At 46.6% G+C, this 23,301-nt stretch overlaps 1 protein-coding gene and 1 long non-coding RNA gene across 5 annotated transcripts in view; one reads left to right on the plus strand and one right to left on the minus strand.

The window, feature by feature from the left end:
• LOC146811004 (uncharacterized) overlaps positions 1 to 7,843 on the minus strand; it is a 49,860-nt gene extending 42,017 nt beyond the window's left edge. For all 3 annotated transcript variants that reach the window (XR_014966667.1, XR_014966666.1, XR_014966665.1), the window contains exons 1-2: positions 7,007 to 7,843; positions 5,058 to 5,129 (exon numbers count right to left, since the gene is read on the minus strand). This is a non-coding gene — a long non-coding RNA (uncharacterized LOC146811004). The remainder of the gene's footprint in view (positions 1 to 5,057; positions 5,130 to 7,006) is intronic.
• PDLIM4 (PDZ and LIM domain 4) overlaps positions 1 to 23,301 on the plus strand; it is a 598,403-nt gene that overhangs the window by 567,409 nt on the left and 7,693 nt on the right. For both annotated transcript variants that reach the window (XM_085618051.1, XM_085618050.1), the window contains exon 6: positions 14,935 to 15,055. In XM_085618051.1, coding sequence (XP_085474177.1) covers positions 14,935 to 15,055 — 121 coding nt within the window. The remainder of the gene's footprint in view (positions 1 to 14,934; positions 15,056 to 23,301) is intronic.

The raw sequence follows: 23,301 nt of genomic DNA on the forward strand, positions 1-23,301 counted from the left end.
CTCCATTCAACATTATGCACCACCATCGGATTGTTGAATTACACGGTCGGACATTTTATAAAAAGACGGATGAGATATAATGGGCAGTTCTGTTTGAATTAAGATTTAGTCTTCGAAACAAGCATGTTTTGCAATTAAAGAAAACATGTATGCTGGCAACTGTCTGGTTTCCTTGTTAAATTATCGAAGTGCCTTTCATTTAGCTTTGAATTCAGTCACGCTGCAAGGATTTATTAGTCCCTGGCGTTGAAACTCCTGGCTCACTCAGGTTCAAGCTTGTCTCTGTAGGGATAAAATCAATTTGCTGAAGCTGGAAACTCTCCAAACTTTTTCAAGCCAGAGTCTCTACTTGCCAACATAAATGATTTTAAATCTTTGAGATGCATGTTCGCTTTTGTGCATGGCTATTGTTTTGGTAAATATGCCTTAGCATGGACTAGATAGATTGGGAACTTTAGGCAATCCTTTATTATTAGGTCATGATCTAGATAAAAGTGATTTAAAAATGTATCACCATAAAAGTTCGTTCAGTAAAAAACATTACAGATTTTATTCAGGTGAACCTGATTCGACCACAGTATTTATTTATTTATTTTGTTCATTGCTGTGTAAGCCAGAGGCTTGGGACAGGCAGCCACTTTGTAGTTCTGAATTCTATTAGCAAGCAGGCCCCGATATAAACAGCTCCCTTCGAGGGTGATGGTCGATGAGTATACGTGGGATTTCTGATATCAACTTAGAACGGGGAGGGCTTTGGAGGGGGTTCAAAAAAGCGCTCAAAAGGGCTCTGTCCCTTTTTGGAGAGGCGTAGCCTTCGTATTTCTGAGGTGGGAATTGGAGCAGATCTTTGTTTTGGCTGGCCTTCAGTTTTCAATTGAAAGCAGCCAGGTTTAGTTGGTTTCCATCATCCAGGCAAAACGAGTCCCAGAGTAGTGTCCCCATCACCGGATAGATCCGCCTTCAGGACTGTGTTGAGCCTGGCATGTGCAATCAGGTTTCCATAACTGGGCCTAGACTCGTACTCCAGTCCTGACACAAACATTAAGATAGACTACTGAGGTCAAAGACATTGCTTGCTATGTACAATGGAGATATAAAATACATATTTAAATCTAATGTGGTTCTGATGTAAAACAGCCCCTCATGCATTTCATGGGAGTGGGGAGGATACACTCAAAGCTAATAGAAAGCCAAGGATACTAAAATGCTACTGTGCACCACTTAACAACAAATGATGTCTCTGCCACTGACTAATGTAATCTTCCGTTTTAACATTTGCCCATTTGTAGTTGCTGATGAAAGAATTCCCAGTCTAGGTTTACGGAGATATCCAACATATGGAAATCAATCACATCTCTTTTCCTGTCAAACGTGGGATTTCTTTACACTTTAAATTTTGCAGTAAATCCGATGTTCATCTTCAGCATCATTTTGCTTTTTTTCTGCTGAGGCACCAACCCCCAATAGCAGCTTGCGCTGCCAGAAGGTTCGGTGAATAGCATAGTACAGCTCAGCAGCTGCCAGCAGGTTTTTGGACTTGCATTTCAATATGGCGTCTTCCCTTCTTCCGCTAGTCCATGCTCATATGTCATGGCAATGTAGAATAATGAGGAGGCCGACCTGTTTTCAAGTACTCGCGCACATCACCACATTCCCCGCAGCAGGCATGAGGGTGCGGCAGGCCTGCTTTTCTGGACTGATGCTTGCATTTAAAACATGTTTGTTTCAAATAGATGCACATGGGGAGCAACTACCCATGCGCCCACAATGTAATAAAAATTTATACATTTGAAAGCAGCAAAGATGATTATAGTGCTGCTCCAAATATACGCAACACACCCATAGATCCCGAAGTCATGAGTTATTTATTATTACGCTGATTTTTGTGTCACAGTTCAGCACAGAACTAAAGCACACGTGGTCATTTGGTGCCAAACTGCAATAAAATACTTGCAAGCACTCTTACACTGGTGTTCCTACAGAGCGAGTAGGTGTACCACACCTACACAATTTTGGCACTGCCGTTCCGAGTGATTTGGTTTTTTTTAGGTCTCGCCTGACCCAGCGCATGCGCTGATCTGGCGAGACATTTAGTAGGTGGGTTTTGAAAGTGCTACCCATATTTTTCTGCTGGCTACAAGCTTCAGTGCACAATGGCGTGCAAGCGCACAGATGCTCCCCGCATTCCCCCCTCCCTCCCCGCATTCCCCCCTCCCTAGTCACCCAGCCATCTGCCTTTCCTGCACCAGCCTTCAGCACCACGCCCCTCCCCCCGCTGCTGCACGCGCATCCCTAGCGTGCTTTAGCGCGTCATCGCGATCACTTTCGCTTTCAGAGTGATCGCAATCGTGATGACTTTCGCTTTTATGGCCGCGCGGCCAATGCTTGTTATATTGTGCTGAGAATGTACTTTTAATGGCAAATGCATTTTTGTGTATGTTTTAATTGTACACTTTTAGGATTACATTTTCTTACTCGAAAAACATCCTACGTGTTTGTTGTTGTAGTTCATACTTGTTTCTGGAAAATATTTTGATTGAGAGTTGTTTAGGGAAATTAAACTCATATTAAAGTTTACATTTCATAAGAGATAGGGACTAATCCATACTTGAAGCACATATATTGAGATAGAGCCAGAGATGCATCAGCTTTAGAGCTAAATCTCCCTCCTGAGTGATAATCAGAGAGCCACAGACACCAAGCAAAATGTACAAAGACTCCAAGAAAAGCCCTGGCCCCGCCCACATTTACTACTAAATGTACAGCTCTGTGTGCAGAGATCTCCGCATATGTGATAGTGACCTCCACACAGAGAGGCGCGTGGGTTGTCAATTGCGTTTAGTATTAGGTGAGTATTACTACTTAGAGTGTTTTATTTAGCGGTAACATGACCTAACGGTATCAGAGCGCTTTACATGAGCACCAGTTACGTTACTTTCTTAGTTTACTCTCACTGGGATTCTTGGGGTATATTCTGTAAACCTCTGAGGGCAGAGGTAATGTCACATCGCTCCTGCGTGATGTGGGCACAGGAGAACACACTGGTGGTTGTTTATATTTATGGACTGCTTAGAAATGCAAAAACTCCACCACTGCCATCCTATAATTACAGGACTAATTACATTCACAGCGCTCACAACATGGATAAAGGCGTAAAATGGCAGTACTTTGGCTATAAATGAAATTCACAACGTGCCGCGTGATCCTTTCTTTACTTGTACACTTATTAATCTGATGAATTGACAGTTATTTAGCGTGCTGGGCGGGGATTGGGGAAGCCTGCCTCATGTATCAAACTATGAATCAATTGCAAGTGTAATAATGCACGTGCCAGTTCCCGCACTGCTGTGAGTTCATACGATTCGGCTGTGTTTATGCAGATTATAACAACATTAATTTTGGCACATTAAACAACAATCTCTGGCTTCACAGAGATTGTTGTTTAATGTGCCAACATTGTTTCAAGTTGATTTTGTTATAATCTGCATAAACACAACCGAATCGTATGAACTCACAGCACTGCAGGAAGAGGCACGTGCATTATTACACTTGCAATTGATTCATAGCACTGTGGCTATACTAGGCAGACTCGTGCCAGGGGAAACATGCCACTTAATTGTCTGATTTCTTGCATTGTCTGTTCAATTACACGTTTTGGCTCTCATGTCTCCTGTTGCTTCTCTTGCATTTGCACGTCAGAAAGGGAAGTTACACCCTCTAAGTAGCGAGCTGCACGTGGCACTCAGTGGTACTGACAGATTCTACTATTTATTGACGCTCCCGGTTCTTTTTTGCCGCTCATCTGGAGTATCCTGTCTACGGGGGGGAGTTTATTTTTAGGTCTCACTTCGCGGTGCAGCACATGCGCTGCTCGCTTTGCGAGGCATGCAGTATACACTATAGGTGAGGGAAGCCCCGCCCACACCCCAGCCCACTTTTTCATTGGCTTGTGGCTGTTTCCTTTCTAAATGCTGACTTCTGATTAGTTTAGAGGCTGCTAGTCCCGCCTTATGATGGCCATGTCTCCTTCCACGGCTATTGGCCCCTTTACTGCATGTTTCCTGCGTACTACTTCGAAGTCGATCGTCATTTGGGCTTCTTTTTGGTAGGATGGTAGTTAGTTTTGGGCTTTGTTTTAAAGGGGATTGGGCCTGTTCCTCTTGTGAAAGCTGCTGCTGCTACAGTGCGCTCTGTATACAGGCAGCATGCTTAAAAGGCACACGCACTGGGCACCTGGTGATTTGTAAATTTAAAATATTCCTCACGGTGCCCGCTTTCACTTTTAAATATTGAGTGTGAGGGCAGCCTTTAGTTTAAAATACTAAGTCTGAGCCCGCCTTCATTTCTACATCTAAACGCGACGGCCGCCTTCACTTATCCCACCATCACTTTGATTTATAAGTGTCACAGCTGCCTTCACTTTTAATTATTAAGCGCGACGCACTCCTTCACTTTTCAATTGTTAAAGCATCCGAGGCATTCTGGTATCAACTCACATTACATTCAAACATGGCCGTGAGCTTTGCTGCCTCCAAATCACGCCCATGTTTGCTGTTTGTTAATATTAAAAGCATGCGCACAAGGTTTGGTCGTCCAGAGCCTCCGGGTGCAAACAAGTAAGACAGTCCTCCCACAGAAGAGCAGTGCTGTGAAGTGCTTTATGTTAATTTTTCGGTCCATGTACTGTCTGCAAATAAATATAGCAGGATCACGATCTAGTTTCAGCACGGTGCCCTTTCACGAGCACCATGCTGGTTTAGCTTTCTTTCTCGTGCCTCTCTCTTCGCTCGCTCCTCCACCCACCTCCATGCAATCGGTCTCGCATTTGTAAGCATTAGAGATATTGGTGTTCCGAAACGTGCACACGATGTTTTACTGTGGCTTGATTATTGGATAAGAGCATTTTAGAAAAGAATTCAGGATAAGGTGGTATGCGTGCTGCGTATAAGCTGTGTATAAGCTTTGGTAACATATCAGCTATATTTAGTTATTTTTTTAACCCCTTCCCACCATTCTTTCCATTTCACATGACCTATCGATGCGAAGAGAATACTCACACTGCCATTTGAAATGCACGCGCTGATCAAATCGTGAAGCAGACTACTGTTTGATTTCTCCACTGAAGAGACCTGTAAAAGAAAGTGAAAGTAGGCAAACTTGCAGTCTGTGTGCTGTCCATTGGAACATGCTTTTGAGTCAAATTCAATTTGCAATAACAAGAACAAGTTCTGGAAGACCAGACTTTTATTGTAGAACGAGGTGACATTACAGCACGTCTGAGCCAATGAAATGTGGTCTTATTGTGAACACAGACAACAACATTGGTAAGAGAAGCGAAATAATACACCTCTAGGATACACCTGCCAGGGGATAGCAAACACAAAGGCACCTGGTGTACACCAATTAAGAATCACCATGACACCACACGCAAACAGTCGGAAATCAGTGGAGCAAACAGTTACCCTTGCAGCATTTCCTGGAAACCCTGCAGCCATTCCCGCCTACCACATGGATCAACATATGTGTAAGCCACGACTGTCACATACTTGTCGTGAATGTTTTCAACCTTGACCTGCAAGTAGCGGCAATGCTCACACTAACAACCACCAGGTGCATGGATGGCACAGATACCCATCATAGGAATAAATATCATTCCACCGGGGCTTGCAAACTAAAGGAACAATAACACATATACAACGTGTGTATGTTACATGTTTGTTTATTTATTATGTTACAGAGTTTTATGTAGCGCGAACTTGACCCGAAGTTAACGGGTATTAGAGCGCTTTACACGAGCACCAGGTGCATTACGAGGACACATTTGTTTTTGTTGGTTTTGTTAGGCACGGGGAGATCAAGTGGCTACATATAAGCGAGCCAATATGATCCCACAGCTTACTATATCACGTGATATTCACCTACAGGCCGGAATTGGTGTGGGATGCTTGCACTGCCACACGGCAGCTGAAATATGGCCAGGTTGCCATTAGAGTGGACATAGAGGGGCAGGGGCGTAACGCAGGCCACTGCAGCGTAGGAGGCCCAATCCTTCAAGGGCCCCTAAGCCTTTAGGGGGGGGCTATTCAGGTCAAGGGATATCTGTTAAATATGGGAGATTTGGAGGCCTCTCTTCACAGTCTGCGCTCGCATGCCACATAATTTCGTGTTACGTCACTGTAGAGGGAACTGGTTTGTGCTTCTGGAGGCACAATGTACGCATCACTTCCTGGCTGCACTTTCGGACTATGGGCTCTGGGTCATTAAATGAGGAGGGCACAGCAGTAACACGACCTCTTCCCTCCCAATAAACCTGACTCTTCTCGCACTAAAAGAAACTGCATAGTTTGTTCTTGCTATTCATTTGACAATGCTACAAAGGCAACTCAGAGGGAGGCTTGGTGGGGAAATGTTATGGTCCGATGCTGGAACAGCAGAGGTGGGTTTTAAAAAAATTTTTTTTTTTACTTCTGCCAGCGCCCGTAGGCTCCTTTAAAAGAAGAAGCAGGGAATACGGCCAGTTGAGAGTGGATGTGGCTTAAGAGGCGAGCTGCGTGATTGGACCTTGGGAACTAGGTTCGAGCTTAGCATGCTGTGATTCTGGGCAAATTCCTTAAGCTCCCGTACCTACCAAAAACGAGTGTGTCCTTGTGTAATGTAACTGGTGCACATGTAAAGTGCTCTAATTGCTTCAGTTCGAGTTTGGGCTATATTACAAAACGAGTTTAAGCTATTGCAATTGTAAACGGCAATGCCTTTTATTTATGTTTTAAATTAAAAAATAAAAGGCATTGTTATTTACAATGTGAATAGCTCAAACTCGCATATGAGAAGAATGTTCCTGTGCCAAGTTATCCAGGATCATATAGGGAAATGGTTGAGAAGAAGTTTGTGAGTCCCAAGGAGACTAGATGCCAATGGCCCACACACTTTTTGAGATCGGGTCGTCGGGCTCAAAATTAGACCCTGTGGAAGAAGGTGCAAAGCAAGCACGGGGATGTGCACACACCTGCTATATCTTAAACACGCCAAGCCCGCTCTGCTCAGAGAGCCATGCCGGTACGCTTAACTGATGTGGCAGCGAGCAGCGGCTTTGCATTCTAGTAGCCTGCTGCACACCTGCACCTGCTCCTTGCGGTGAGACTGCTCCTCTGGCTCCGAGGAGGTGGCGGCGGGAGCAGCCTGCCTCCCCCCCCTCTCGATCAGTGGGTGATGCCCGTATTTATGTCTCCCTGTTGGCAGCATTCCTCTGTTGCTTCCCGCATCCACTGGTTAGTCTACCGTTTTTTTCACTCACACTGCGACTTCTTCCCTTAGCAGCATGGGCACTGGTCGCAAGCGGGGAGAGCAGCCTGTCCCGCTTCCTCCCTCTGTGTCAGAGGGTGCAGCTTTCCTGAAACCGCGGTTACCGCTCGCATTTAGCTTCAGAACTGTAACCGTGCTGCCTGCAGTTACCATTTTGTGCACCTCTCAGGACACCCATGCATGTAAGATGGCCGGGTGCCTCTCGGACCTCAGACCCTGCCCTGCTCCGGTGTGTGTTTGCAGAAACTTGAGCACAAACTCCCGGTATGGTTGTGGGCCCCAGACCCTGCACAGTCTAGGTGGCAGAGAGTGCGCCCCAAGTGCAGCCGCCATTGAGGTCCTGGTAATGGAGAGCGCTGCGAGCTCCTGCGAGCTCCTGCCTTCCGTCGGTAAAGCTGGATGCGCATTTGTATTACAGCCGCCATGCTTCCGCTTCCGGGTAACAGACCAGCAGTGTGAACAAGGGACTGGACAGGTCAGGCAAAAAAGAGTGCCAATCCAGTCAGCCAATGAGAGGAGAAGACAAGCATTTACAAATGCAATAGGGCTCGTATTTCCACAAGCCCTATTGCATTGTAAATAAGACTGCAGTTGTACAAGAAGACAGGAACGGGAGTGGATGGGGGGGTTGTGGTGGGCAGAGAAGTGACGAACTGCGGAAGGGAACGGGGGGAGTCAGGGGAACAGAAGTGTTTTGAAAGTAAAGGGGCTGATAGCCATGGAGGGATAAAAATGACGTCATGGTCGTGAGGAGGCGGGACTAACTTGCCGAACACCAATGAGAATGCAGTATTTGCAAGGCATGCAGTATACACTACAGGTGAGGGAAGCCCCGCCCACTTTTTCATTGGCTTGTGGCTTTTTCCTTTCTAAATGCTGACTTCTGATTAGTTTAGAGGCTGCTAGTCCCGCCTTATGACGGCCATGTCACCTTCCACGGCTATTGGCCCCTTTACTGCATGTTTCCTGAGCACTACTTCGCAGTCGATCGTCATTTGGGCTTCTTTTTTGGTAGGATGGTAGTTAGTTTTGGGCTTTGTTTTAGGGGGATTGGCATGTTCCTCTTGTGAAAGCTGCCGCTGCTACAGTGTGCTCTGTGTACAGGCAGCATGCTTAAAAGGCACATGCACTGGGCACCTGGTGATTTGTAAATTTAAAATATTCCTCACAGCTCCCGCTTTCACTTTTAAATATTGAGCGTGAGGGCAGCCTTTAGTTTTGCATGTGTGGGGGAACATTATGTGCTTCTTATGGAGGAACATATGTAATATGTGTGCATTCAGTTGGTGTGCATTCTGTATGTGTGTGTACCTTGTATCTCTGTATATGCCTGTGTACCTTGTGTGTGTCTACGGCGGTTTTTGTGCCTACAATTTTTTTTTCCTTTTATAATGCAACTGCTGCTCATCTGACGCAGTCTAATATCTTCGGGTTAACTTGCTAACCTTGGGCGCAAAGATTTCCACATGTTTGTTTTCGGCCCACAAGCGGGGGTGTTCACAGTTAATAAATTAATCACGTTTTTTTGCAAGCCCCTTCCAAAGCAATCTAAGGCCCACTTAGATCACTGGACAATATAGCCAAATGATGCAGACTGAGTCCCGCACACAGATGGCTTATGAAGACAACACGCATTCAACTCCACATAATTCAAAACACTGCCACTCAATTAACTGCCATGAAATTCCATAACACACTGAGAGCTCTGAGGAAGCAGCGGACGAAGTCGTACCACTGGCCCCCCTGCCAAGCACGCACGATTAGGGATTACTCCATTTTTCCTGTTACCCGCCACACATGCTATATGTTCCTGACCAGGCGCAATCGGGAGGGCACTAGGGAGGGGTGGGTGGAGGGGGAGTTTCCAAGTTTAAGGTTTGCTGAAAGTAGGTTGTAAGTTCTGTAGGTAGTTAGGGGAGCAGAGGGACAGCGATCAAAAGTGGGCAGCGGGGTTCTTCACCGGAAGTATGCTCCTGACAGTTTCGTATTAATGTGCCATGTTTCTATATGACGCCGCCCGGCCTCTGGGATGTGGGCAGTACGGCTGTGTATACTACACGGATTAATGATTAAGGGGAGGATGGGAAACCTGCATTATTGACATGCATCCTGGTTGCTGTAAGCTGTACTTGGTCCTGCAATAAAAATGGTTTGATAAAAAAAAAAAATGAAATTCCATAACACACAAATGTGTCTTTACAGTGCATTCCGCTACCACACAAGTCGTTACAATGACTTGCCTTAGGGAAAGCACTGGAGTTAGAATGGTATAATTTACTATTCCAACTCCATTCTGTGCAACAGTAGGGAAAGTGTTGAACTTAAAGTCCAGCATCAATCCAGCAATGCTTTCCTTAAGGCAAGTCGTACTAACGACTTGCGTGATAAAGTAATACGTTAGAAAGAAGTATCCGTGGTTCGGGCCGCACTGTTTAAGGCACAGCATAGTTTGAGCTGTAGTATAAAGGCTGTTTCCTCAAGGACATCTCTGTAAAGAGGGGCAGCAGGGCAGATGCCTTGCAGACTCACACCGGGGCAGTGTCACCGCCTGAGGTCCTTTTGAGAGCCTCACACTGCCCAGCAGGGGTCACTGCTGAGACTGACCCCAGACACAGACACCGCTGCTGTGTGTGGCTTGTAAGAGAGCATCTCTCGCTCATCACTCATGACGAGACGGCCTGGTGATGTCACACATGAGCAGACTCCAAGCATGCACACATGACAGGCAGAAAAGGCAGCGCCTACCAGCAGCAGCTCTGCCCAGGGCACCGCTTCACACGCAGACCTCACATTCGGGTCACCAGCACATCTCTGCTCAGGGCACCGCTTCACACGCGCACCTCACACTCGGGTCACCAGCACAGCTCTGCCCAGGGCACCGCTCCAGACGCACACCTCACACTTGGGTCACCAGCACAGTCCTGCTTTGTCCTCTCAGTCGCCCAGTGTTGGCAGCTGCCGTAGCGCCCCTCCCCACTCGACATGCTTTTTTTGGGCGGAGGGGAGATCATGAACAAAGCAGCCTCTCAGAGGTGGGCTACGGCGGTTCACCTTATCAATTAGTTGCTGCAGAGTTCTCTTACCTTTGCTCTGTGTCTGGAGAGGTTTGTTCCGCTGCAGGAAAGTAACAGGAGCTCCTGTGTGCAGAGACACAAGCTGAACTGCCAATCAGCCCCACCCCTCTCTCTGTGAACCAGGAAACATTTCCTGCACATCCAGCCTGAAACTGAGAGAGAGAGAAAAGGCTTTCTCGTCTTACTAGTTAGAATCAGGTTTATTTTAGATTATGAGTCCAAAATTCATATAGTACCATGGACGTCATTTAGGGTTCATCATAACTTAAGTCATAATGGCTGAATCTAGGGTGGAAGGCCCCACTTACACACAGGCCTCACCACGCAGGTTTGTTTTTGTACCTGTAGGAAAGTGACCCCTTTTGACGTGGTCACCCCCACTTTTTGCCTGGTATCAGATGCAATTTTGACTGAAGTGCACTGGGTTCCTGCTTTCCAGGTCCCCAGCACCAGTGCTCTTTCCCTAAGACAAAAGTTTGATTGTTCCCCAACTGGCAAGACCTTATCACCTCTGTTAGTCCCTAGTGAATTGTACCGCTGGACCGAGGGCATAGGTACTAACGAGGGTCCCCAAGGGCTGCAGCATGGTGCCACCCTAAAGGACCCACACCAAAATCATACAGACTACCATTGCAGGTTGTATGAAATGACGTAAACACAACTTTGCACACTCCCTGTGTGCCATGCCCTCAGGCATTGCATGGAATATATGTAAGTTCCCCCTACAGCAGGACTTACAAACTTAAGGTAGGATGCAATATATTACAAGTCAGGAAACACCTGAATGAACAGCTATATCCCTGCACTGTCTAGTTCAATTGCTAGATAGTGCAAGTGAAGAGTGAAGCCATCTTAAGTACATGTACTGGATACTGGTCATTATGAGTTTCCCCGCTACATAATGGCTTCACTGAAACCTATGGTGTTAGGTATCAAACACCTTGTCTTAATAAATCCCTCCTTTTCCATTAGTGCAGTGGTTCCCAAACTTTTGACTCCTGAGGACCCCCATTGAGTCACCACTGGAAGCCGGGGACCCCCAAGCCATTTGTAGGATTTAAATTTCTAACATTAAAACAGTAATTCGAAAAAAATAAACAAACGTGTGCACACAAAAGAAATACTCAAATTACTAAGGATTTTAGGTGCATATTTACAAGTCCCTATCGCCATGGGAACGTCACTTTTTGCGATGTTCCTGTGGCATTAGGGGCTTTGCCTTATTTACAAGGCAGCGTTAAGCCACTTATTGTGGCTTAATGCTGCCTTGTAAATAAGGACCCCTTTCACGCAATGCTTAGCGTGAAAAAGGTGGGCAGTGGGAGTTGCAGTGGGCGTTTCACTCCAACACCCATTGATTTTGACGCTGCCCTCTATTTACAAGGTCAACTTAAATAGGAGACAGCACCAGAATTAAGACCATGAAAAACCTGTTCTTAACTTGGCGAAATGAGGAGAAATGCCTTATTTCTCCTCGTTTTTGCTTGTTTATGTTCAGGATGGTGACCCTTCCTGCACATAAACAATCTTTAATAAAAATGAAGTTTTGTAACTTCCATGTGTGCTGCATTAGGCAGCACACATAGAAGTGACAAAAAGGCATTACAAAATTGTTCATGTGCAGGAAGTGGGAACATAGCAGCATCAGGATAATGATAGACTGGGAATAAACATATGTTGCTAACTTTTACCATGCAATTTGCAAGCAGCTCTTTGACAGTTTATAGGAAACTGTGCTAGATTACGATTGTCCCATATGAATTGCACAGTTACAAAAGAATCTCTGTGACAAAAGAATCTATGTGACAAAATCAGTAGCCCACTGACCTATGCACATAAAATACAGTTTTTTTAATGCATTGTACACGTTCTTTGCAGTAGGCATATTAACCCTCTGTGTCACATTAGATAAGTCAAAGCTGCCACTAGACAAAACTCTAATTTCTCTCCAGCAGGTACATTAATCACTGGCATTTTCTTGACACTTTTATAGTTGCTCGAAAACTGCTAATTTTACAAGGAACTTTGCAGTGCTTTTAAAACTGCTGCCTGTGGACCCCCTGGGAATGTGCCACGGACCCCTGGGGGTCCTCGGACCCCAGTTTGGGAAACACTGCATTAGTGGATTTATTAAAACATTTAACAAGAGGGTACCTTAGAGGTGCCCTCTGGAAACCTACGGGCCTCTTAGTGTGCTGGCAGACTGGTATTGTCCGGCCTGCCACCACAGACATGTTTCTGAACCCCTGCAGGTGAGAGCCAGTGCTCTCTGAGGACAGTAACAATGCTTTCTCTGGAGACAGGTGCTCACACCTTCTCCAGCAGGATGGCTAGTGATTCTGCATACTATAATAAAGATATCTCTGAAAAAGAGTGGGGGTCCTAGGGATAAAGTTTAAGGACTCAAATAGTTGCAATCCCCAGATCCACAAACTATAACAACATGAGCAACTATGAGTCTCGCCTATATGAAAAACTTGACACAATCGTAAGGGTAAAGCTAGTGTTGTGAGTTCATGTGTACATGTGTGCGTGTACGCACAAGTGTAAGATTCCCATCATCCACCCGAAGTGGTTTGCTTCATCATCTGGGAATTGAGGACTAATTTAGAGAACCATCTTCTACTGAGCAAGTCGTAGATATTGGTCTCTTATTTGTCCCAACGTGGTGGAAACTAGTTTTGCTAGATGATGATTGGGTGTGATGGTCGCAGTGCTGGTGTGTGGTGATGGTGTATAAGTGCTGGTTAAAAATGTCTAACAAGGTACTAAAACAACTTTATTAGTAGCTACCTTGTTGACAAACTCTAAAAACAGTGCTCTAACAGTTTCAAATATAATAACTGCGTTGAAGAACGGTCAACATGTTTCTGCTAACGGATTTGAATCATCCTAGCTTTCGTCAGGACCTAGAAGCTACTGCGAAAAACTGTGTAAAATAATAAAGTGATTGATACAACCTGAACCCTGATAGGTGTCCAAGAAACTCCGTGGGCGGTAGTTTATATTCACTGACCCTATCTGTAATGGGTGTGCGCCTCACCTCACCTGGCTACTGCTCAGGTATAAGGAGGCCCCGCTCTGTCCGTCGGTACCTCTTGTCAGTATTGAGCTCGTAGGGGAGGCCAAGCTCAAGCTCAATACTGACAAGAGGTACCGACGGACAGAGCGGGGCCTCCTTATACCTGAGCAGTAGCCAGGTGAGGTGAGGCGCACACCCATTACAGATAGGGTCAGTGAATATAAACTACCGCCCACGGAGTTTCTTGGACACCTATCAGGGTTCAGGTTGTATCAATCACTTTATTATTTTACACAGTTTTTCGCAGTAGCTTCTAGGTCCTGACGAAAGCTAGGATGATTCAAATCCGTTAGCAGAAACATGTTGACCGTTCTTCAACACAGTTATTATATTTGAAACTGTTAGAGCACTGTTTTTAGAGTTTGTCAACAAGGTAGCTACTAATAAAGTTGTTTTAGTACCTTGTTAGACATTTTTAACCAGCACTTATACACCATCACCACACACCAGCACTGCGACCATCACACCCAATCATCATCTAGCAAAACTAGTTTCCACCACGTTGGGACAAATAAGAGACCAATATCTACGACTTGCTCAGTAGAAGATGGTTCTCTAAATTAGTCCTCAATTCCCAGATGATGAAGCAAACCACTTCGGGTGGATGATGGGAATCTTACACTCGTGCGTACACGCACACATGTACACATGAACTCACAACACTAGCTTTACCCTTACGATTGTGTCAAGTTTTTCATATAGGCGAGACTCATAGTTGCTCATGTTGTTATAGTGATTCTGCATACCAACACCATGGACTTCAAAGCCCTTGCTGCCTTTGATATGCAACCCCGTTTTCCCCCAGACCTGGGAGATGCCACCCACTTCCCTCAGATGCTTTCGACACCAGGATAGACAGGAAGTTAGCTATGCAAGGAGGCGTGGTGCACTACCAGTCCAGTCACACCCCTAAAGTGGTCTGCCTAATATGCGCCGTGAAAGAAGGATTCCACCATCTTGATTTTGGTGGAATTAAGAACTCTGGGACAGAGTTATGCCCATTCCCCATAGGAAGTGGTCAAATAGGGGATGTAGTAACCCCAATGGTAAGTAGCCCATTAGTTACTATCCTTCACTCCCCTTAATGACCCTAAATTCAGTTGTTAGGTGGCTCCCTGACACCAGGCACCCAGATTCCTCTGACAAAAGAAGACAAGCATTGGCATAGCCAATAGGTCTTGCCATTGGGACCTTATAAGTGTTTAGCCATGCAACAGTTGATGTAGTTGCACCAAGGATATTGTGCTGCATAACTAAATACTTATAAGGTCCCAAACGCGAGACCTATTGGCTATGCCAATGCTTGTTTACATGTGAGGTCCGCTTTAGTCACACAATGGTGCTTGCATTCACATTCATTACATAAAGCCAGTTTTAAACAGGAGTACAATGTATTGATTCTTAGCAATAAAACTAACATAAAACCATTGTTATATAAATGATTCATTTGTTTTTCTTTTTTTCCTCTTTTGGCAGGTGAGAGACCCGAACGGTCAGCAAACACAAGAGGCTTAAAATCCCCAGTGTCAAAACTTGGCAGTCCTTTGCCTGGTTTACAGCTGCTTCCTGAGTGCACTGGGTGTGGAAATGGAATTGTGTAAGTGACGCTTGTCCCAACATTTAAAAACATTTTGGCTAGGTTCGCGCTAAATAAATATTACACACATACATTACTGTGATCCAGGGAAGAGGACTAAAACAATCAGAATGTTGTGGATTACCAAAAACATATTTATTACATTACCAACGAGAATGAAATACCACTCGTATTCACTCTTGCATACTCCTTAAACTGTGTTTCGACTAAGTACACCAGATTTCTGCCTTTGACATAAATTACAGGCTGGTCGCGAGGGCAGTGCAGCGGGACTGGAAATCTGTACAGTAATTTCCCCCCCTGACTATCCCAAGGGCATGATATAAATTGTGGAATACAGTTTGTACTTTTCCGGGGCGATGGAGTAAAATACTCTGTCGCCTTGAAACGGTGCCCGTCCTCCACATTTAGAGATGTCCGCCAGCCCTATGGACATCTCTAGTCATTGGAAGGAACTGCTCTCATGGCCGATCCAGTCAAAACCGACCCTTGCCGTCGATGACATACCTAAGGTCTGCCTACATGTAATTCTGGCAGGTGGACAAAGGTTTAGGGGAAAGGGTACTCTGTGGCAGTTTCCTGCACGCTCAGCCTGAAACTGAGAGAGAGAAATGGGGTACCCTTTCTGACAAACTCAGAATCAGGCCCCAAATTCCTAGACCTGTAATGGAGTGCTTGAATTACTGGTCAATCTCACACATGCGGAGTCCCATTTTCAGGCCATTTTATCACATTAATTCTTCCTGCTTTCAACAGAAGAGGAGACCCAGGGGGTGCATCAGCTTCAGGTATACTTGTAGTTTCCTACCCTGGGAATACCTCTCCTCCTAAATTTGAATTGACCCCTATGTAAAAAGCGAGGAAAGAGGTTTATAATGTTTACAGATTTCACTAAAAACTACAGTATTACAGTATTAAAATAAGATGGGAGAAATACCTGTCACTCATTGCACATAATAGTAGTTTAAAGTAGCCACCCATGTTGATAGTTTAATATGTTTGAAAATGTCTTTCCATCATTACAGGTGCCAGAGTTCATGAAGCTATATCTCTATTTCATAAATAGGAACCTAATGAAATAAAACCTGGGTGGGGAGTATCACGCATCATAGGTGGTTTTTACATAAACATTGGGCAATATTATTTAAGTCAGTTGGGAGTCAGTGTGACCCAGCATAAGAATGTGTGACTTAACTAATTATCATTCATTTCACAGAGGTCAGACCAAGTACAATTTCTTGCTTATGTGCCTTGTTTTTGTGTGGAAATTCTTTGTGGTGCACCAGCCTGCCTTGTGAGTGCACCAGTGAGCTTATGGAGAGTCATCATGACCCACTAGGCAGTATATAGTGCACCATATCTGCCCAGAGGGTGACTAGAGAATGTGCTTGTAATGGTAAGACACCAATAGAAAAGCACTGGTGGCAGTGGAACCATTGAGCAGCAGGAACACTGCAGTAAAAGGGTTGAAGCACAGACCCTCTGTGCTATTGAAGAGGTTTTGGCACAAGCAATGATCCGGCAGATTCCAGAGGAGACCGCAAATTTAATGTCTGCTTTCATAGACGACTCAGCGTGCATAAAGCTGACGCGGCCTGCTTAAACTGCCAGTGTACCTAGATGTATGACAGGATACTCTCACTGACATACAAATCCTGCCCAATGTGAGAGTGGCTATATAACCACTTTCTTCTGCCATATTAAAGTATCGGAAACTCTGGTGCAACTCTGCGGCTCCCCTGGTGGGCTGTCTGGGGATCCTCCCCCCTCTTGCCACACAAGGCCTAGGACTGAGAACAGCAGCCACACAGCCCGGACCCCCTCCTGTAAGTGCTCCACTGGTGTAGACCTGGGTATGGGAAACCCTGAATCCATTCTGATCGGAAACTGGCAGATCCATTGCCTGACACTCCAAGACGGGAGTAGATTTCACTAGGGTCCCCCCCCCCGCCCCCTTCTTGGCGATGGTGGTCCCACGCTGCAGGATCTTCCCTGGGTCCTGCTGAGCAAAAACTTAACCGGGGAGATTGACTACAACATGGTTGCTCATCTCGGACACTTGTGGCCCTATCCGGGGACATCATTGGCAAGGACAAGCCGGCCATTGCCTCCCATACCATCACCCAGTACATCACATCGTGCCAGCCCACCCAGAGGATCACATGACAAATAGGGGCTATGGACAATGGGGATTTTGCAGAGGGTGATGCTGAACGCTCTAGGGCAGGACTATTGGCAGCTGTGCAGGGATCTCGGAAAGCTCTGAAGGTCAAGATTGAAACTGTATCCATAGATGTAAACCTCCTATGTGCTGACCTCAGAAAGGTAGCCGACACAGTCATGACAGCAGAATCTAACCTCACGGAACTTCAAGGGGAGGTAGCTGCCCTTAAGTGCCAAATGGCTCAGATGTCCACTGAGGCTGCGGAGATCGAGAAGTGGGTGGAAGACGCAGAGGGTCGCTCATGTTGGAACAACATCTGAGTACTGGGATTCCCAGAGAAATTGGAAGGGGAATCAACTGAACAATTTCTGGAAGACTGGGTGCAGACTGAGCTAAAACCCCAGGGCCCATCAGACCTGTTTGTGGGGCTCACAGAGCTCTGGTGCTTCCCCAATGGCCCGGGACTCTCCCAAGGGCCATAATCGCTAAAATTCTTAATTATCGTGACATGGACTGCATTCTGTGAGGGACAAGTGAGTGGGCGGCCCCCTCTTCGGCAACAGTATGATTGTAATTTATCCTGACTATACAGAGCAATTTCAATAGCAACGCAAATAATTTCTCAGTGTTAAGCAACAATTACGCTCCCTCCTGATGCGATATATGCTCCTGTATCCAGCTAGGCTAAAAGTCATCTTCTAAGATGAAGCCCACCTCTTTGATAGCCCAGAGGAGGTATGGAACTGGTTTGAACTCAGGAACGATGCTGCAATGTCCCACTCCGGAGATGGTCAATGTCCATTCTGGGGGTCTCGCCCCTGAAGAAACCCCCACAGATATCAGGAAGTATATACAGACCCAAACACTTCTCATCTTGGGGCCCAGAGAATGACGATAAGTGAGGGTGGTACCATGAACTTGAACGCAGGGGGCGGACTAGAATTGGAGGGAGTTGCCGCAACACAGTTGATCATGGATGGCCGGGGTCTGGAGCACCAAGCCCTACAATGAACATTGTGCCTGACACCTTGTCTTCTCCAGAAGTGGAGAGTGGAAATGACTGCCTGGGTGCGACTGCTGATGCCGCTTGTGGGTAAGGCTGATTGAGTGCTTAATGGGAGACTTCTAGAAGGAAGTGAGTCAAAGCCAGACTCTGACTGGATGGTTGAATGTTATTACAGTGATTGTAAGTTGATGGCAAGTGTGGGATCATGCAATGCTTCGAACATTGGGGCATATCCACAAATGGTAATGCGATTCCTTGGGGTTCTTCACCTCTGCTTGACGTGTGGGTTAAATATGAGAGACGTTACCAGTGACGCATGTAAAAATTCGGAGTTGCTAGTTGGCTGTAAGTGTTAGCTGGTCCCTGTTGGATAGGCTGAGTAGCTGTGCTCGTTCTGGCACAAGCATTGGGTGGGCATTTGTAGTTGAATGGATACACTATTATTGTCCATGGATGGGAGTTGAGAGGTTCTCTTTTTTTGTCCTTTATTTTTTTTATTGTTCGACAGCAGATATGGAGGCCATGAGTGGCATGGGTGTGGGGTGGCATGCACCAAGATTATTAGATAATGCTTTTGATGCAGGGAATCTTTAGAGCTGTTACCTGAAATGTGAGGGGTTTTGGCACATATGTCAAGAGCTACAGAGTACTCACTTTCCTCAAACGCCACAAAATCGACATTTCCTGTCTGCAGGAAATGCATCTGGATGATGCAGGGGCCTCAGAACTGGCGAACAAATGGCGGGGTCAGATCTTTCACTCCTCCTACTCCACATATGTGCAGGGCACAGTGATATGGGTGACTGCAGGGGTCCCATTCTCCCTCACCCACTCGAAGGCTGATGTTGAGGGGCCGGTATGTTTTACTACTGGGCACCTTAGATGGTCTGCCCTGAGTTTACTGAATACACATGCCTCCAATAACAATGGTCCAACATTTTTCACAATATGCAAAACTTACTGGCCTTACGACTGGAATCGCCCCTAATATGGCTAGGGGACTTTAATTGTGTATTGGACTCCACCCTGGACAGAAGACCCCCAAGAGGGATACTAAGTCTAACATGACGGTTGCACTCCAGAAGATGATTCACAAGATAGGGTTGCAAGATGTGTGGCATCTCTCTCATCTCACTCAAACAGCTTATCCTTATTATTCCTGAACACACAACACCCACAGCTGACTAGGCAGAGTCCTGGTTGCTGAATTCCCTCATCTGGAAGATGCTGAGATCATGCATTTAAAGCGATTATTATTGGGCCACTCCCCTGTTGTAAGGTAAGCTAGGGGAGAATGTGAGGGGGTCAAGATCATGGAGAATGCAGGCAGACATTCTGGAGGACCCTGTGGGGTGCAAAGCTATATCGCACTCACTCTCTCAAGGCTGCTTAGAATTTAACTGGGGTTCCACTGCCGCAGGTCCACAGAGCGGGAGGCCCTCAATGCGGTCTTAAGGGGCACTTGCCTGGGTTTCACATGTGGAGTGTGGCGACAGGTACTGACAGAACTCCTCCTGGAGGAAGCCAAACTGTCTACAGTTCAGGCGGCAGCACCAGTCAGCCCTGACTCATATAAGAAGGGACACTCAGCCCGCCGACGTATTGAAGACATCTGGGACAGATTAGACAAATATACCCTGAAGCAGTGATGTCAGAGGCTGCACCGGAAGGGAAATAAGTCGGGCAAGCTCTTAGCCTGGATCCTTCGCAGAGAGCACGCCCCTCCATTAGTGACACACTTAACAACGCCCACAGGTACCGGGGTCACATCCAGAGCAAACATAGTGTAGGTGTTTCAGCAACTTCTGCAGTGAGTATAAACCGCAGACTCAAACATTGATTCACAGCGATATACCCCCTTCTTGGAGGGGCTGAATGTTCCCAGTCTTAGTCCTTTATCAATATAAAGCCTAGATGCTCCACTTGATCTAAAGGAACTCAGGGTGGCCCTACGTGCATTCCTGCAGTCAAAGGCCCCGATGGGTGACGTCTTCCTACCCGAATTTTAACTGCAGTTTTTTGGGATACTAACACAAAACCTACTGGAGGTGTATGTGGAGGCATGTGACAAAGGTATTTTGCCACCGACCATGAGGAAGGGGGAATATGTATGCTTCTGAAACCATTACGGCACAAGGCTGACCCGACCGCATACAGACCCCTCATGATGATCAACTCGGATATGAAAGTCCTCTGTAAATTGCTTGCCACTCTGTTGACTGCACATATGCCACACTTGGTGCATGAGGACCAGTACGGTTTCACAGCAGGCCGCAACACGGATGAATCTGAGGCGTCTATCCCATATGCTTCATGAAACCTAACACTGGGACGGGGAAATGGTGCTTTTCGCCATTGACTTGGACAAGGCCTTCGATACAATAGACTGGGGCTACCTGCTCATGAGCCGAGAGCCCGGAAGCTTGGACATTGGAACGTGGGACGTGGCAGGGATGTTCTTTTTTCGTCACTCCTGTTTGCACTGGCGATGGAGCCATTCGCGATTTGGTTGCTCCGCAAATTTCAATACTAAAGCATATGTTCCGGAGATACCCATCACATAATTTCGCTCTATGTGGATGACACACTGTTCTATTTGTTCCCTCCTCGCGCTGCCATGCCGGTACTGCTGCAGTTATTAGAACACTTCAGGGAATCTTTTCGGGATTAGGCTCAATTGCACTAAGTCTCTGTTGTTCTCACTTGCCTCATTGGTCAGGATTCTGCTGGACCGATTGCCTGACCTAGGCTTGAGTTGGAAGATGTCTCATTTCAGATATTTCGGGATTAAGGTGGGAAATACTGTAAGACTGCAGCTCCATCTCAATGTTGTGGAGGGGAATAAAATTCTCTGTCCTCTTCTGGAACACACAGACAGCCCATTAGTGAGAGCGGCAGGCCATCGCAAAGATCTTGTTACTTCCAGGATAACTGTGCGTGCTACAGAACTCCCTTTGCTCATTCCAGCCAAGCTTTTTAGGTGGTTGGCTTCGATTCTCATATCCCTCCTGTGGGCGGGGAAACGTAGCAGAGTGGCCCTGTCATTGTTTACATGACTGTATGAATAAGGTGGGCTGCAGGTCCCTCAACTCGGCCTATACTACTATGCTGCATGTCACCTACAGCATGCCGCCAGATGGCTGGACCCAGATGATAATTGGGAGAAATGCCTGCTCATGGGCAGAGTCCCGGACAGACGCCTACACAAACTCCTGGTGGAGGGTACGGATGCCGCACAAGATGCCCCACACATAGTTAGAGATACGTCTGCACTGTGGCAGCGCTTCGCCTAGTCAGTGCTGAAAAATGCCCCATTCCATAGAGAAATACTGATTTGGGTAATAACATCCATACGACAAATGATGGTTGATATGTCCTTTCCAGCAACGCGCAAGGGAGGGTGTGAGCTTCTTTGAGACTTGTATCTCGGAGAGACATTCATATCCTTCAAAGAGGCCTGTCTTACGTTTACTCTTATAGCCGGCCACCTCCTACACCATGCTGGTTTAGCAGCCATGGCACAGGAAACCTGCCCCTCCAACCGCACCACCCCTGCACCTACACAAACTCTAGGCATGCTGTTAACCTTAGGTTCTGGCCACCACTTGAATACGCTCCTATAGAAGGCCATGAGAACTGACACGGCGGGGCCACTTCCGTGGTTGCAGATATCATGGCACTCAGATCTGAAGACATATTTGGAGGATGGGGATTGGGACTGTGTTGATAGAAATGAAAATGAAATGAAATACTAGTATTTGTAAAGCGTACAGCTACCTCCAAAGTGGTGTCCCGGCGTTGGGGGCCTTCGGGAAGATTAAGCGAGCTATTGCCCAGAGTCACATGGTGCTGGCCTAACCTGCCGCTGGTGCCCGGGATCCTGTAGTCCGGAGTCAGGCACCCTGGCAGCTGCGCCACACCTCTTCCTCGGGGTAATTCCTTAATAGCCTTATCCACACGGTGTCATGCAATGCCCGCTTCAAGCTGATTTCAGTATAATTTCCTGCACCGGACCTATCTCACCCCGAGACCTACATTGAATGTCTTCCCCCAAATTGGACAGCTGTCCTCTATGCGGTAATGGTGGTGTGGGTTTTTTACATTTAGATTGGCTATGCAATGAGGTCCAGTGCTTTTGGACCCGGGTGGTTGCCAACTTTAAAGAGGATGTTGCACCTACCCCTTGAACTGACCCCGTAGTGCTGCCTATTGGGCAGCGTCAAATGTCCAAGGGGCAAGGAGGTGGCATATAGATTCTTAAAACTGCCACTGGTTTTGGCCCGACGCAGGACAGCCTTCACTTGGATGGGTCAGAGATCCCCAGACTTTGACTATTGGCACAAAGACATACAAGAATGGGCCTTAGCGGAGGAGACTCACATGAAGCTTAGTAGGAGAGTTGAGAAGATGAACAACGATCTCACAGTCTGGAGGGATCTCTGTGACATGCTACTAGACCCCATGTCTACTACAGCCTCCACGGACAGTGACAGCGTGGATGATAAGGGTGAGGGAGACACACACACACAGTGGGAGAAGGGGAAACTGCATAGAGGTCTAGCGCATTGTGACATGTCTGAATTTTAGGGGTGGATGAACTCTGGTTGGGTTCTAGCGAATCAGATATCTGAAAGAGACCATTAGTTATGGATTCCTTACTTTAGCATTACCCCCAGGCGTTAGACTGGATGCGGAGAAATATTTTCGTCACAGTACCCCTGTGCGTCGGTAGGTGGCGTCCGTCGACTCAGCGTTCCTCGTCGGCGTCGTGATCGCCGGGATGACATCGCGGTATCTACTTAGACGCCACCCCTCAGCGCCAGCCAGCGCAGATCCAGAGAGAGCGGTACCTCTAATCATTTTTTTACTGTCTTTTTTTGATCTCTTTTTCGAGTCGTTTGACTCCAGGTGCACAGGGATGTTACATCAGCGTGGAGTCCCCGTTCATGATATTTGCCAGGCAACTACGTGGGCTTCCTTGCACACGTTCACTAAACACTACTGCCTGGATAGCCAAGTCCAAAGAGATGGCTTCTTTGGCCGTTCAGTTCTCCAGGCCTTTCTGGTGTGAACTTA

This window comes from Triturus cristatus, chromosome 7 (assembly GCF_964204655.1).
Source record: "Triturus cristatus chromosome 7, aTriCri1.1, whole genome shotgun sequence".
NCBI lineage: Eukaryota > Metazoa > Chordata > Amphibia > Caudata > Salamandridae > Triturus > Triturus cristatus.